The 16,400-nt window shown below is 43.8% G+C and overlaps 2 protein-coding genes across 4 annotated transcripts; one reads left to right on the top strand and one right to left on the bottom strand.

The window, feature by feature from the left end:
* Positions 1-28: 28 nt before the first annotated feature.
* si:dkey-34d22.1 (discoidin, CUB and LCCL domain-containing protein 1) lies at positions 29-13,433 on the top strand. 2 transcript variants are annotated; one of them, XM_004559981.6, is made up of 15 exons: positions 29-208; positions 3,016-3,237; positions 4,610-4,747; positions 6,057-6,108; positions 6,191-6,263; positions 6,360-6,493; positions 6,608-6,645; positions 8,075-8,266; positions 8,438-8,550; positions 8,638-8,818; positions 8,946-9,038; positions 9,224-9,317; positions 9,457-9,500; positions 9,601-9,696; positions 11,858-13,433. In XM_004559981.6, exons 1-15 carry the CDS (start codon positions 106-108, stop codon positions 12,235-12,237), a joined length of 1,953 nt encoding a protein of 650 aa, XP_004560038.1. In that variant the 5' UTR covers positions 29-105; the 3' UTR covers positions 12,238-13,433. The 2 variants fall into 2 exon arrangements, with proteins under 2 accessions (XP_004560038.1, XP_076745846.1); XM_076889731.1 differs by having other exon boundaries at positions 96-208; positions 2,988-3,237.
* Positions 12,537-16,125, bottom strand: si:ch211-79k12.2 (uncharacterized). 2 transcript variants are annotated; one of them, XM_004559980.3, is made up of 3 exons: positions 15,928-16,125; positions 15,529-15,766; positions 12,537-15,445 (listed from the first exon to the last, which is right to left on the bottom strand). In XM_004559980.3, the coding sequence occupies exons 1-3, from the start codon at positions 15,952-15,954 to the stop codon at positions 13,896-13,898; spliced, it is 1,815 nt and encodes a 604-aa protein (XP_004560037.1). In that variant the 5' UTR covers positions 15,955-16,125; the 3' UTR covers positions 12,537-13,895. The 2 variants fall into 2 exon arrangements, with proteins under 2 accessions (XP_004560037.1, XP_004560036.1); XM_004559979.4 differs by lacking the exon at positions 15,928-16,125 and having other exon boundaries at positions 15,529-15,918.
* Between the last annotated feature and the right edge of the window lie 275 nt (positions 16,126-16,400).

The following is a 16,400-nucleotide window of genomic DNA, read 5'->3' as shown; positions in this document are numbered from 1 at the left end:
ATAGTAAATATCCAGTACTCTGTGCTCCAACTTTTTATTGAAGCAAGACCCCTCGAGTCAGCGAGGCATGCACCTTACTTTTTCCTCGCCGAGCTCCTGGAAATCATGCTCGCAAAGTGCGAAAACATCGGGGATGCTGTGAAGTCTTTCATTGGCGGTTTGTGGATCGCTTTAAGCGTCTGTTCGGTGTGTGTTCGCGGCCAGGAGGGTAAGAAAACGCCTGTTATGTTGACGCTTTTGATAAGATAAGGATTGTGACGTGGGAGACGGATTTTCGCACATTTCGTTAGCTGCAACTAGAGCTGATAAGTAACTCGCTTGGTTTGAAGAGTTTCCCCCGTTTTCTTTAAATTAATCGCACGATTATTAATAATCAAGACTGATGACGTAGGATGAGCACCCAGTCGGCAGCCTCCTTTAAAACACATTTCTGCTGTGTTTAAGATAGTTGTTGTCATATAACCCCGCTAACTATTGCTGTTTAATGCATTTTCATCAGAAACTGTTGTTGGAAAGACCACCATACCTTGTCCTGTATTCTGCACTGTACACATCCACACTTATTTTGCTGTTCCGATCATCTTTATGGCTCTAAGCCAGAATTAAAGTGCATTAATGTGTCTGTATTTAGGTGCAAAGGTCGCCGATTGGAAGTCATGTTAACAGTTTTTACAAACTCTTTCCTTGCCCGTGTGTACCTAGTGATCCCAGCAATCCTTTCCCAGAGTCTTTTTCTTTCTTTCAACACATCAGTCAGGCCTGTTATGAATCACAGTGACCATATATAAACATAGACAAACAAGCTATTGCCCTGCAGACTATGACTCCACCAGTCAGCCATACCACAAATCTTCAGTGTTGTTTTTGTCTGTCTCTGGGGCTTTGATTTCCGCACATCGGAAGATGATTAAGCCCTGGATACATCATTATTTAACTTAGCAAATATGCTATGCCCCAGCTTTGGTGGGGCCTAGGTTTGGGGGAAACATTTCTACCTCCGGGATTGAATAAGGGGATGTAGTGACAGGTAGCATAGGTGAACATCCTGTCTGCTAGTGTGGACCTGTAAGGACCTGCCAACAAAGCATGAAGTGGAAAACTATATTGCTGGCGTGTTTCTGATGGACTGTCTGCTATCCTAACACCCAAGCTTTATGTGGTTTAGCTCCTGAGATTTCTAAACAGGTCAGAACAGCCTGAACACGAACCCAACAGACTGTGGGTGAAACAGGGGGGCAATTACTGGTCACCCAGACATTTCCCAACATTACGCCCTCTTTAAAGCTGGGAAAAGTCCCCCGTGGCCGGCCTCCGGAAGGTGACAGATCCATGCTCTGCTGCCCAGAGTTACAGTATGTGGCTGCGGTATTTCCAGGGAATCCTTTGGGGAATTGAGGGGGGACAATAACAGTTGAAGGCTTATGATATGAGGAACTGAAGTGCTGTTGGGAAGGAGGTGACCAGCTCGGCTGATGCAGGAGGAGACACAGGGCGAATGGAAGGCTACCCTGTAACTTCCAGTCAACAAATATTCAGGAGCCTTTTAAGGGAAGCAAGGACAGCACTGGTGTTTAGGCTCAGACTGACCCTGGTGCCTTCCTCAGGTTTTGACCATTCTTGGAGCACATTACTTGGGGGAGTGAAAAGTGAGGGCAGGGAGTGTTAGTGTCTGAGCTTGTCACCCCCGCAACACCAATCTCTGTGTGACTCCTGTAGGAAAAAATTTTTGTGACCAACAGGAATCTTAAACCATCTGAATGTTTGTGTTTTCTGTTCCTCTTCAAGTGTTAGTCATAGCAAGATGTAGTATATCAGCACTATGCTTTTTTTTTCCTTCCTTGCTTTTGCCTGGGGAAAAGCACCTCTTGGTACTTAATCTTAAACAATTATGTTTTGCTCTGTATCCAACGTGCAGGTCACAGGTGTTACAGTTGAGCTCTTCCCTCGTTGGTATTTCAAAAAGTCGTGATGACAGAAGGATAAGCATGCCCTGAGCTGCCGTACATGCTCAGATTAGACTCGTTGCTCATCTGTCTTGAAATGGTGTATTAACAAAGCCTTTAATATTTGTATTTAATTAAGAGAGCCAGTTACGTAGCCGTCTCAGGTTATGTCATTTTGGCTTTCCTTAAGGTCTATAATTCCACTCTGCTCACTGCCGTCAGCAGCTGAACAGTTGAAAATATTAATCAACTAGATGCTGACTCAGTTTGTAAAGATTTGTGACCAAAAGGCAAAAGATGCTGAGATGAGTGCCGGGAAAAAATGTTAGTAATGGAGAAGTTTAAGCAGTTAAACATGATAACTCAAGAAGGAAGTCACCAAGGATTTTAAAATTGATATCAGTGGTCAACTTTTCGAAAAAATCACTCGGGATTTTCACAAGTGCATCTTGGGGCAGGGATAGCTCAGTAGGTAAAGTGGTCGCCCCATGATCGGAAGGTCGGCGGTTCGAATCCACTTAACGGCTACCCTGAGGTACCCCTGAGCAAGGTACCGTCCCTACACACTGCTCCCCGGGCGCCTGCTTAGTGGGCTGCCCACTGCTTCACTGAGTGAATGGGTCAAATGCAGAGAAAAACAAGTAATTTCCCCATGGGGATCAATAAAGTATCCATTATTATTATTATCTGTTCGGAGGCTGAGAGGTAGCAGTGGTAGCACCAGTATTTTTTATGTTTGAATGATTCATAGGTCAGCGTTAAGTGGCCTGACAAACAAATAAAAGGAAAACATTCCTCTGGTCTGGATGGAGCGTCGGTGAAGAGACAGCCACTGTCGCTCAAGAAACCTTTAACAACATTACAAGAAAATCTGGCTCCTTGGAAGGAAAATTTAAATAAATGAGGCATGGGTTAAGACCTCTGTATCGGTTTTAGAAGTGAGTGATTAGGAAACATGAAACTGAAAGAAAAGGAAATCAGAAGTTGTTAGAAGTTAATCTTAATTTTTACCGTGTGAACTGTGCCCTTTTTTTCTTGTCGTAGCTTTCTTATAGTGCTTGTTTTGTGTCAGGTAATGGCTGTGGACATACGCTGCTGGCACCAGAGACGGGCACCGTAGCCTCCCAGAACTATCCGGGTACCTACCCCAGTAACGCCTGGTGTAAGTGGAGGCTTCGTGTACCACAGGGGCGCACGCTGCGACTGCTCTTTGGAGATTTTGACGTTGAGAGCAGTCCAGGCTGCAGCAATGGCTCTGTGATGATCACAGACAAAAACGGAGAGCACAGCCTGGGTGAGCACACCTCTTGATTGTTTTATTTATTTATTAATAAATAATAAAGTTAACATTTTTGGTGGGAGAATAAATGAATTTACTATATTGTAGAGAGTTTGGGGGTCTCTGACATATCAGTCAACAAATTTACTTAAATATTTCTTTTTTATTTTAATAAACATCAAGTTCATTTTCAAGCTCTCTCCACATCACATAGGTATGGTTGAACTGACCCTTCAGACCTGATTCTAGGGTCTCCTTTCACTCCCTGTCACTCTCATCACATTTGCTGACCCCACTGTGGGAATGACCCTCGCTGTCCAATCGTAGTTTTTCCTCATAAAATCACTTTGTGTCCATTTCTTGTAAGTTGTTAAAAGTCCATCTTAGTGTATTGTTTGCCAGCTCACATAAGCGACAGGTCAGTGCTGTCAAAACATTACCCCGCAGGTTCTCCCTGTGACCCCCACTCACACAAACTTTGCAGCTGGGAATGAAAAGCTTGCAGCTGCCTGATAACCAGATAATCAAATGTTGTGGAGCGAGGAAGGAAGGATCAGAGTTTAGAAGCACTGCTTTAGCATCATTGCCCTAAGAAAAGTGGTCTAGCTGCATAATGTTACCCTGAGGCAATGAACCAAACAAATCCTGTTTTTAGTAAGTAAATGAAATCAAAGTCTGTCTTTTAAACAACCTCATGTACTTCTTTAGATTCTTTCTTTCAGGCACATGCACATTAGTTTTAGCAGCAGCAGGTATTGTCTCATGGTTCCTGCCCCAAGTCAAAGGTCAAACTGTTCTCATCCTTATTTTACTGAACAGCGACATGTCTTGTGTCATTAATTTAAAATATATAAATACACATTTTAAGGGAGAGGGGAATACAAAAATGTGGTCACACACCAGATGTCTGATGAGAACTTTCCCGTGTCCTCATCAAATCTTAATTGACATACTTACTGACAGAGACTTTGTTCCCACTCATTACTGATGATCTTCCAGTCTGGATTGTATAACTCACTCAGGACATGCCATTGTGTTGATGCACTGACAGAAAAGGCAAACCATATTTCACAGGAGACGTGTAGGTTTTGCAACCAGCTGCATCGTATCCTGAGGGCATAAAAGTTGCTCCAAATTAAGGGTTGAGAGATTCAAGAGATATTCCACTAGGCTGACTATTGTATACATCATCAGATTTCACAGCGCCTCACTTTCTTACAGAAACTTCTTTTTGTTTTGTTTTAGTGTTTTTCTGTCTAACAGACTGTCAAATCTTCATTATTAAGGACTGGAAATGGATGTTTATAGTGCACCGGCGTGTGTGCTGACAGACGTATTTATGTTCTTGTGCTTTATAAACGTAGTTTGTGGGAATGTGTGTTCACAGGTCCTCTGTGCGGGAAGCTTGATGCAGCCGGGAAGAATGTGACATTTAATAGCAATGAAGTAACAATAATGTTCAAGTCGGGCCCACATCGCTCTGGACGAGGGTTTCTGCTCTCTTATGCCACAGATCAGCAGCCAGGTACTCTATAATTTATGCCTTCTGACTGATGTCGTGCTGGGTAACTTTTGATGGAAGCTTCTTTGTTATTCCGATTGCATTGGTTTATTTTTTTCACTGTTTATTTATAGCAGAGTAAATTTGACGCAGAAGGAAATAAAACCACAGAACACCAGAGCATTTCTGGCCTTGGGTAATCTGCAGGGCCAGGGATGAGCCTGTGACAGATTTTAAAATCAACTGTGCACCATATATAATAAATGCACACACTAAAGCACAGAAGCTAAAGGGGAAACAAGGCTGTTACATTATGTTACGTTATGGTTATTTGCCTGATTTATATGTTATATAGGTGCGAGTGGGGTTGCGAGAGAGATCTTTTTTAAGTTTACACTGATACAATCATAACACTAGCTGTTCTGTGACTATTTATCCTTCAGTATAACACATTTGCCCGTGTGTTGACGTGCGCGTGAGTGTATGAGTCATTGCTTATTGGCATTCACCCTCCATCGCCTCCATGTTGGCTCCGGCGTGTTTGCTCAGAGAGCAGGAGTTCTTCTCCTTCTCTCGGGCTGAATGGAATGAGGCCTCAAGCTTCAGTCTGTCACTTGGACCGTCTCGAGCTCTCCTCCCCTCCTCTTCTTCAGCCTGTTAACCACTCCAAGCCCACTGCCGTCCTGTATTCGTCGCTATAAGGCTTCTGAACCCAGCGGCTACTTGTTTCTTGTTTTCAGGGGTTTTTTTAATTTGTTTTTCTTTGTACCCCGGCCAGTTGTGACATGCGTACACCCGGTATGTTTATTCATGGATTAAACCACAAATCTCACTAAATGATACACAATATCAGATTCTCCTTGGGTATTTTTTAAAATAACCATGTAGCCTTACTTACTTAGTCTGAATAGCCTATATTTAGACTAAGTCTTAATTTTCCCGGCTGTGGCCTTGTGTACTGTGCACTATGTATCATAGTTTCCTGTTTTTGCTCAGTTGTTTATGAAATCCAGCAGTGTCTGGAGCTAAGTCTGTACTCAGACATACAAACCACTGTCTGTTGGCTGTGATCACACATGGACCTTTCGCTTTGCTCACAGTAACAAAGGCGTTAGTCACATCAACAGTGATGACCACTCATGCCTGACTATAGCACAGTTGTAGCATCCCAGACCGTCTCACACAGTCTGTTGTCTGTTTGTGTGGTTGAGCGAATGCCGAGGTGGTGTTATGTAAGCCCGAGACACATGGTCCACCCGTACATGCTGTCAAAATGTTAAAAAAAGATTCATTTTGAGGAGCGCCGTTTGAAGTTTTCTGTTTTTGTTTTCAGATCTCATTTCATGTTTACAACGGGGATCTCATTTTAGCTCGCAGCATTTAAGGTAAGCCGTGGACCTCTGCGTCTTCATCTCCGATTCAGTAGAGCTGCAAGTATTTCTCACATGTTGTTCTGCTCCTTCTCAGCGTGTATTGCCCTGCAGGATGCAAGAAGGTCACAGGGGACGTGTGGGGGAACTCTGAGCATGGTTACAGAGATGTAAGCGCAGCAGATTTCATTAGGAAAAGCTGTATTGTACTGTGCTTCTTATCAAATACATGTCTGAAAAGGCTCCATCTCTCTCTTCTGCCACAGACTTCGGTGCTGTGCAAGTCTGCAGTCCATGCAGGAGCTACATCTGACAGTCTGGGAGGCCATATCACTGTGAATCGTGGGAGAAGCCTTACACTGTATGAATCCACCTTTGCCAATGGAGTCCTTTCAAAAATGTATGTGTTTGTTTTCCACATTTTAAATGAGATCTTGTGGAAATGTGTAGCTGCTAGTTTAGTGTAACTGATTTGCATTGATTATCAATATTTCTTTTTCACTTCTTTTGACAGGGGATCACTTTCTGAAAAGAAGCTGCTTTTCATCCAAGGTATGAGCCTGACTTTACATTCACAACCCCAAATAAAAACAGAATCTAGTGATTTGCTGATCTCGTAAAGCCATATTTTATTCTGGATCTGCTTCTTTTAACTCAAAATGTTTTAACTTGGTGAAAGGTACGGGATGCAGACAGGCCATTTCAGTAGCTAGACTTTTCTACCCTGAAGCCTTTCTGTTCTCACAGGTGGTTTAGCATTGTCTTGCTGAGATTATTAAGGCCCTCCCTGAAGTAGAGGTCATCTGGATGGGAGTGCATGTTGCTCTAAAACCTCTATATACATTTCAGCACTGGTGGGGCCTTTATAGATGTGGAGACCTCGATTTAATATGCACTGACACCCCCGTACCATCGACCGTTGTCCACATATGGTTTCTTCTTTGCGCGATAGAGGTTTAACCTGTTGCTAATTAACCTAATTAGTTGCATAAATTCCACCAACTGTTTCTTTTTTAGAGCCACTTACTTTTCCAGCCTTTTGTACCAACGTGTTTTTTATTATTATTTTTTAATAGACGTCTTGCTGCCATCAAATTTAAATTGTGCTCATATTTTTAATATAATAGTAAAATGTCTCAGTTTAAACATTTTCCAAGTTGTATTGTGAATGAATTTATGAGATTTGCAAATCACTGCATTCTGTTTTTGTTTTGTTTATTAAAAATGTTTACATATTTTTTACATGTTACACGGTGTCCCAACTTTATTTTATTTTAAATTGGGGTTGTATAACTTCAGATGATGACGTTTAATGTTCACGATGTTTGAGGAAAGTGTTTAGACGACCTTCGGCATGGCTGAGCGGTGTTCCAACAAAGGTAGGAAATAGGATGGACCCCTGAAGTGTAAACACAGGTGGTGGAGCAGATGGCAAACAAAGACCTTGGATGAAACTCTGAACATCCAGGATGTTATGGAGACTGGGGGGACATGGGTTACATGAAAGGCAGAGTGACAGAATTGCAGTGAGTTTTAAAGAACAGGAAGCCGACACCTATTCACCCAGAGGTGGTGGGCAGGAATCCGAGTGGATCGAGTGATGACGATAGAATAGTGGGCGAGAAGACTTGGACAGCGTGGGAAAGAGGAAGTAAAGAAAAGATGAGAACAGCAGGAGTAGCGCAAACACAGCTCTTCCTCGCTGAAGCTAAAGGCTTCATTACTATCTGAAACAACCGGTTTGCTGTTTAGCTTCTTTAAATAAAGCGATTTTCATTTCTGCACATTTTGTTTAGGGTTTTTTTTTTTCTTCTTCTCACTTTTAAGGCAAAACAGTGTCCATTACTTTCTTGATTTCATGCAGTTCATCACAGGGAACATGAATCTGTGTGGTTTATAATGAAAATGTGTAGGCGAGTGTTACTATGAAGCTCAAATTATAATTCATCAGTTTGTTTGTTTTCCTTTGATCCGTGAACAGAGTGTAACAACAACTTGGCTGTTTCTGCTTTAAACGCCTCATCTTTTGCTGATAAAAACAGTCAAGAGCAGACAAAGTCAAGGAACGCCAGAAATAATGATTTCAGCCATAACTTCCTGCTCTGGACAGCAGACAGTAGTGATCAGAGCCCGTGGGTGGAGATGGAGCTGAGCGATAGAAGCAACATCACAGGTAAAAATAACAATAAGTATGTGTACAAAATATGCTTGGTTTAAGCAATTTATTGTGATTTCATGAATCAGAGATGGACTATTTTTGTTGTTTAAAATCCATGAAGCCTTTTATTTCTTTTTGAATATTGATCTGAAACAAAATCAAACAAGCGTTGTTCTCTTTCTTCAGGAATAGTAACAGCGGGATCAGATGAGTACTACATGGAATCCTACATCCTTTCATTTAGTAAGGATAGAAAGAACTGGAAGCTTTACAAAGATGCTGCAAGCAAAGAAAGAAAGGTAGGTGTTCTGCTTAATGCTTTCACTGTGCTTTTTAAAGCAGTAGACATGCAGATGCTAACTCATTTTGGTCTTTGTGGCTCTTAGGTGTTTCCGGCCTACGCCGATGGACACCTCAGAGTGCTCAATAGCTTGTTTCCTCCTGTGGTGGCTCGATTTGTCCGCCTCCAGCCGCTGAGTTGGCACGGGAGGGCTTCAGCTCAGATTCAGGTCCTGGGCTGTCCTGTTAGTAAGGCCACACCGAGGTCTTCCCGTCCACCAGGCGGTGGTAGGCAGTAGCTCATAAGCTTCCAGATTATCCACAATAAAGTTTGGTTTGTTTGCTTTTAACATGGTTTGATTTGCAGCTGAGTTTCCTGATGTGAAGTTTTCCTGTCTCGATAATTCCCCAACAGACTCTCCGTCCATCAAAGTTAACTCGGGTCCACTGCTCCCAAGCCCCACTCCCACCACCACTGAGTGCACCGTGTTAGTTGAAACAAAACAGAGTATGTACTTGTGTCATCCACCAACTCACCTGTATGAAGTTTATACGAGTAGATTAGAGTCACACCAGTGCAAACAGGGCAATATAGCCATTAATCTGATCGGCAGCACTTTGTACTTTGTAATAACAGCATTCCTTCCTCACACGTGTTCAGTTGTTTACGCAGACTCTCTTGCACTCTTGCAGCCTCCAGTCAGCCAGTAATAGTAGCAGTGGGCGTGGCCCTCGGCCTGATGATATGTGGCAGTTGTGTTTTGGCTGGATTCTGGTTGAAGCGAAGGTACTGCACATGTACTAATTAACTTTCCTGTATGGACATACTGTCACTGATTTTTGATACATGGATTGCTGTCACGAAATATCAACGTTCATTATTTTATTTAACCTCTGAGTTTGTTTTTTGTTATTTGAAATTGTAGGAAAAAAGATTCACAAATGAAGTACTCCTACTCTGTCCCCACAAGTAAGTCTAGCACTTTTCAGATTATTTTTTTAATATACTTTTTAGTTATGAATCCTTTTTTAATGTTGCAATGATTTTTATGGTTGTGATTTTTGTGTAGGTTCTCAGAGTTTGAAGGAAAAGAGTTTTCCCGGCTCACAGTCGTACCCTCTGGTTCGAAACGTCCACGATGCACTACCAAACCCTCCTCTTAATGGTGAGAATTCACATTTTTATCAATTACAGGAAGTTGTTGGTGCTGCTTTGTTCTTCTGCAAGTGTCGTCAGCTGCTACCTTTGAAGTTTATTTGTCCTGTTAAGTGTTCGGCTCTCCATCTTTCCCGCTCTAATGGTCTCTAGCTTCAGTGGTCAGTTTGAGTAGCTCACGCCAAGCCTGACAGGCAAACAGTTCTCTCCACGGGCTGTCCATTCTTTCCTCTGGCTTAGCCCATCACCCGGTCACACCATAAACATTCCTTTCTTTGGTCCACAGAGGCTCACTGAAAGAGACCCTTTAATTGGAGCTCGATACAGGGCACTCAGCCTACTCCCCCCCCCCTCCCCCTCCTCCCAGCAGTCCCATCTCTGCCTCCCTTACCCCTTCCCTCAGTGAGGGGGCCCTTCTCTGAGAGGTCCAGTGATAAACAGGACAGACGGTCAATGCTAAGACAATCAAAGCCCTCAGTAAAGCCTGTCTAATTAAAATAGCTCTGGGTCTTAGACTCCCTGTGTGCTCTTGAAAGTCCAGGCCTCCCACACCACGGCGTCTTCTGCGAGGACAAAGAGTAGTCTGGATGGATCTAAGTGCTAGACCGTCAGCCCTCATCCTTGCGATTAGATGAGACATTGTTGGTGGCCAGACTTCTCGTGCAGCGCTCTGCATTGTCCTAGAGACAGCTATTTGGTAGAAAAGAAGCAGAAGTTTCCCAGAAATTGATTTGCAAGATGTAAACAAGAAGTGGAGTTTTTCCCATTATCGAAAGTAGCCTGCTGCTACATGTTTTAGTATCTGTGTGTTTAAGTTTGTGTAAAAATGTCTTGATGCATGCTCAATCATCCCCATCAGGAAATTACAAAAAGTTGATGTTGTTCATCTGGATGTCGCATTTCACTGAAAACGCTGCCTGCATCCAGATGAACAAAATCAACAATCAAACCATCAAATCATATAAAAATAGTGATCTGTGACCTACTGATCTGGCAAACCAAGAACTTTTAGGAGCTACGGTTCTGCTGGTCGGAAATGCCGACAAATCCCATGACTTTAAAAGCACCCAGACGGGAGTTGCGGTGCATATCTTCACTCTGTTAAATGTAGAGTCTGTTTGTGCACCAAGAAAGTCTTCAGAGGAAAACTACCTCACAGAATTCAGAGTGACTTTTAGGATAAGCCAGAGTCGTTCTGGATGCTGTGCAGAGATAAAACTGAACTTTTGTGGAGAGAAAAACTGAGCAGCTGCTGACAGAAAGAAGACCAGGCTGCTCTGTGGTTGGGTGGCACGAATAACGGGAAGAACAGATTTTATTAAAATTCAGGTTTTGTTGTTGTTGTGCAGGCACTTCAAGAAGCTGGCTTTTAAAGCAGACCTCAAATGTTATAGGATACAGCAGCTTCAGTATTTAGAACCTAAACATTATGTAAAAGTCTGCGTGTGTACGATGTAAGTAAATGTGCCCGGGCCCCTCAAACTAATCAACTGCCAAATCCAATTAATTACATAGTAATTAATTTTCATAAAAGGTCGATCTTTAAGACTGTCCTTATAATTCTGCTGCTTTTGTTCTTATTGGCAACAATTAGGAGATGATATACCGGCATATGGAGATACTGAATGTCACGATACAGGATAGATCCAAATATCATGTCAGCTTTGACCTCTGATCTCACGAAGGTTTGCTGTATGTCAGGTGACCAGGAAAAAAAAATCTTGTATGACTTTTCTTACATAAATGAGCTTCCTCCGAAGGGTGGCTGGCCTCTCCCTTAGAGATAGGGTGAGAAGTTCGGCCATCCGGGAGGGGCTCAGAGTAGAGCAGCTGCTGCTCCACATCGAAAGGAGCCAGCTGAGGTGGTTCGGGCATCTGACAAGGATGCCTCCTGGGTGAGGTGTTCCAGGCATGTCCCACCGGGAGGAGGCCCCGGGGCAGACCCAGGACACGCTGGAGAGATTATATCTCTCGGCTGGCCTGGGAACGCCTTGGTGTTCCCCCGGATAAGCTGGAGGAGGTGGCTGGGGAGAGGGAGGTCTGGGCCTCTTTGCTTAGGCTGCTGCCCCCGCGACCCGGCCCCGGACAAAGCGGATGAAAATGGATGGATGGATGGATGGATGGACTTTTCTTACATTTACATTTTCTCTTTTCTTCTCTAATCCTCCCAGACTATGCTGAGCCAGCTCTTACACCTATTGGACATAAAGTTGGCTCAACGTTTAAACCTTCCTCAGAAGAGTGTTATACTGCCCCCTTCACCTGCAGCCATTATGACACTCCTGGCTGCCTGCCCGAGTATGCAGAGCCACTTCCTCCAGAGCCTGAGTATGCCACTCCGTTCTCAGATCAACCCTCTGACTCCAGCATCATTCCTGCACCGACATCCAGTCACAGTCAGTATGACTGCCCCTCACACAGGGTGCTCTTCAATGGCTACTGCACTCCCGCGCTACATGCCAATGGACCAAGACCAGTCAGTGCTGTCTATGCAGAACCCAAGTCTTGTGATTCTTTACAACAGAAACACACATACGAAGATCCTTTGTGAGCACAGCAAACTTAGACTCAGGAAAAGGCTCTTTGGAGTTGAAATGTGTGTTGGCACCAGAGCAACAATTGGAGTGGTCTGAAGTTGAACAGTGAGCTGGACAGTGCTGTTCAGAATGCACTAACTGGACCTCCCGTGAGTGATGTACCCAAGGAAGTCACTATGCACATGAGGGTATTCAGATTAAACACTGAGAGCCACATGGAGGCAGATATTTCCATCAAGGAAGTATGGGATAGGTTTTTGGTTTTTTTTCTTCATATTGCACAAATAAATACAGGCTCAGTTTGTCTCAGAGATACTGTGTGATGAAATGTTTAATCACATAACTGCACTTTCCAAAAGCACATACAGAAATTTATGTGTAGTCTTCTCCACAAATTAAGGCAAAACAAAAAATGAATATGTTACAAAGCATTGTATTCACAATGTATCATTTCAAAAACATTTATGAAGCACTATAAATTGTAACCTGTAACAAAGAGTACTGTTATAATTACACATAACCACTAGGTGGCTGCCACGAGCTTCAGACGTTAAGCAACAATGGACTGTGTAATTATTTGTCTGTGCAGGTAATTATCACCCGGTAACATACCAACAGCTAAAAATAACTGCTTGGATTGTAGTACAACTGAGAGGCACGAAAGGCAGTAAGATGACATAATTAGGAAGGACTGTCCTTTGCTTGGATGAACAGCTGTGTTCAGCCACTTTTCCTGGAGAAAGAAATGCTCTGTCTAGTTAAACAAGTCTCCAGAGGAAGAGTACGTTCCTCTGCTGGAGGCCGAGTTATCGCAAAATGTTAACATTTAAAAAAAACAAAAAACCCACCTCTACTGGCCTTGTTTGTTAGGCCTTTGCTGCTGTATAGCACCTTTCTCAGAATTACAGAATTAAGTGAAAAATTATAATAGTTATATTTGTATACTTGTATTATTATTTTTTTTACTTTATATTATATCCCATGGAAAGTTGTTTTTTTTGTATAGAAGACATGTGGTTTTATAAATGATTAAGTTACTAAATAACTTAATTAAACCTGTGACACTGATGTTTACTACAGATCCATGTTTAACATATAAAATTGTACTTGTTCCTATTTCATTCCTATTTCAAGGCATTTTGTATAAAAAGAGCCAGGTGGCAGTCCTCAATCCCATAATAAAATGCTACTAAAAGCCCATCAAATTACATTAATGTGACATGCTTTCTGGTATCATAATACAACACTGGGACTGCTGGATAAGGCACAATTACACAGATGTGTTAGCAACCAGTTGGTTTGGTGTGTGTGATGGATGGACATCAGGCTCTCTTGGAAATTAGATTTTTTTTTTTTTTTTTTACCTGGATATATAAAGGACTGCTAAAATGGGGTAAATTTGTACATATAGGACACTTCACTCACATACATCAGGACTGAAAAGCTGATGGAGAGTAGAAAAAAAAAATACATGAATTCTAAAAGTAAACTGTGGTTGTGTTTAAATAGAAAAGGTTTAGCGTTGAGTTTCAGCACAATCTTAGTGTGAAATATCAGAAAAACACTTAAAAAGGAGTGCAATATTACTGAATTTCCAATTTGAAAGCAGTTTTGCTTAAAGAACAGATTCCATAAGATGTTCAGTCTGTTATAATCTACCAGCCGCAGTAATTTACTCTCTTTCACTTTCAGCATCTGTGCTGAACTCTTCCCTCTGCCCCTCCTCCTCTCTTCCCTCGTGGGAGTAATGCACCAGAGACTGGTGTCTGTTCCTGGACAGTGCGTCTTTAAAGCGCAGGCCGCAGTCTTCGCATGCATACGGCAGCCCCTCTCTTGCTCCTTCTGGCTGAGATTTGCCCTCGTTCCCACTGATTGGTGTAGAGGTGGGATGAGAAGCAATTAAATCTGAGGAATCCCGAGTATTCAGAACTGCGTGTGAGTCGATACCTGGACTGTTGGGTGCATTTAACGCAGCGCCGGTTGGAGGTGTCGTTCTGGGGCGCCCGGGCTGACAAGCACGACCTGTGGGTCCTCGGTACACGCCTCCAGTCTCCCCTGTGACCTCAGGAGCCAGCCCGTGGACTGTGCGGTAGTGGAAACGGATCCCGGAGCGGTTGGAAAAGCCCTTGCCACAGATGCTGCAGATAAAGGGTCTCTCTCCAGTGTGGATGCGAGTGTGGATCTTTAGCGCTCCGGACTGGGTGAAACACTTGCCACACTGGTTGCAGCGGTAGGGCTTCTCTCCTGTGTGCGTCCTCTGGTGGGCACGCACCCCTGCCAGATGGGGGAAACCTCTGCCACAGAAGCCACATGAATATGGCTTTTCACCCGTGTGAATCCGCCTGTGGATCTTCAGCGCTCCAGACTGGCTGAAACTTTTCCCACAGTCGGAGCATGAGTAGGGCCGTGCACCAGTGTGCACATTGAGGTGTATGCGGAGGTTGCTGTGTGAATTGAAGGCCCTGCCGCACTCTGTGCAAATGAACCCGGCTGGTTTGTGAGCGTGCTCGGAGCGCTGGTGTTGTAGCAGCTGGGACGGTCTAGAAAATGAGGCGGAGCAGTGCATGCAGGGATGCAGTGACGACAGCAAGGTTGTAGAAGTCCTAACCCTCTCCTCCTGCTGCTGTGCTTGCCTGTGCTGACGGTGGCACACCTGATTACAGGCATGAAAGGAGTGAGGGCAAGACAAGCATGGAAACGCGCCAGAGAGCCGAGCAGAGTGCGAGTGGGCGAGCTGGGGGCAGGGTAAACAGGACGTTAAAGGGCAGTGGTGGTGGTGAAAGTGATGGTGAGCATGGGTGTGAGAAAACGGGGAGTCTGTGCCCTCCTGGCGGCCTAGTGTCTGGGTACAGGTTTGCAGGCCGGGGTGACAACACAAGTGGGGAAACATAGAAAGATGGGACAAAGACGCTCTTGAAGGAGGCACATCAGAGTTTTGGTTCTGGCTCTGAGTCCCTCTGTCTACATCCTCGTTCTGTGATCGGCTGGGCAGGCCCGTCTCTAGCTCAGATGTAGTGGTGGTCGTGCTGCTGGGTAAGGTGGACTCTGGTAAACACATGCTAAGGCTCACTGGACCAGCAATACTGAGATCTTTTGGGTGGGATATGGTCTCTGAGTGTGGCGGCAAGGACAGAGGCTGTCTGGATGTTAGGGTCTCAAATGAAGGAGGGAGACTGGAGAAAGGGCAGCCAGGGCAGGTGCAGGCATGATGCAGATCTAAAGCTGAAGGACAAACCGAACCACATCAGTAGGAAAATAAAATTTACAAGAAAATGGGTGGACTTGTTTATTTACACGGCTCCTACCTTCTCTCCGGTCTCTGGTCTCTCTCGCCCTCTGTGATGCCCCTGCACCCATCTTTTCCTGAACAGGTCTAAGTGGCTCAAGCGATGTAGCTTTGAACGCAAGAGCACCATCAGCAGCACCACCTCCTGCCACGCCCCATGCTGCATTAAACACATCTGGCGGATTTTTTGAGGAGTTTCCAGATGTGATAAGGTCACCGAGGAACTGATGCATCTCCATCCAGGAGCACTGACCATGCTGCAAAAGGTACACAAAGCATGAGTGCAGAGGCTGCATGTGGTGAGTGAACAGACTCCACACAGTCCAGTTAGCTGGCTCGTGTGAGCTACTGGCTGCTCTCAAAATAGGCTGAAAACGTGACGTTTTAGCTAAAGCAAACAACAGACTCGCTTACTTACAATATCGCTACACTTGTCTTTGTCCATGAATTCAAAATAACGCCGCCGCTGGCGCCACAAAACCCACAGCAACGAATTTAAAGTTTTAAATTTCGATAGCACGGCTGGAAACGATAAAAGAAAGTTACAGCTTTTACACCTCGGCTGTCGACCATCCGTGTAGCCCACTTAAAACATCCCGTCACCAGGCATTGTAGTTCCGGGATTTTTAAATCACGTGACGGGAGTTGTAGTCTTTTCTTTCCCCCTTCTTTTTCAGAAAAGATGGGCGTTTATTTATTTTTTTAATATCTACTGGTAAGTTGTATTAATTTTTTTTGTTTTTATTCAATTTATAGCACTTATTGTATCCTGATAAACTGCAACTGTTATGTCAAATATCAAATGTGATTTTTGACATAACAGTTACAATTAGGCTGTAGTTACCTACATGTTTTGTTTTGTTAGGTTACACCTATTCCACTGCTGGAAAT

The sequence above is a fragment of the Maylandia zebra genome, linkage group LG11, assembly GCF_041146795.1.
Source record: "Maylandia zebra isolate NMK-2024a linkage group LG11, Mzebra_GT3a, whole genome shotgun sequence".
In the NCBI taxonomy this organism is placed as follows: Eukaryota; Metazoa; Chordata; class Actinopteri; order Cichliformes; family Cichlidae; genus Maylandia; species Maylandia zebra.
This window is presented reverse-complemented; position numbering and strand designations above follow the sequence as displayed.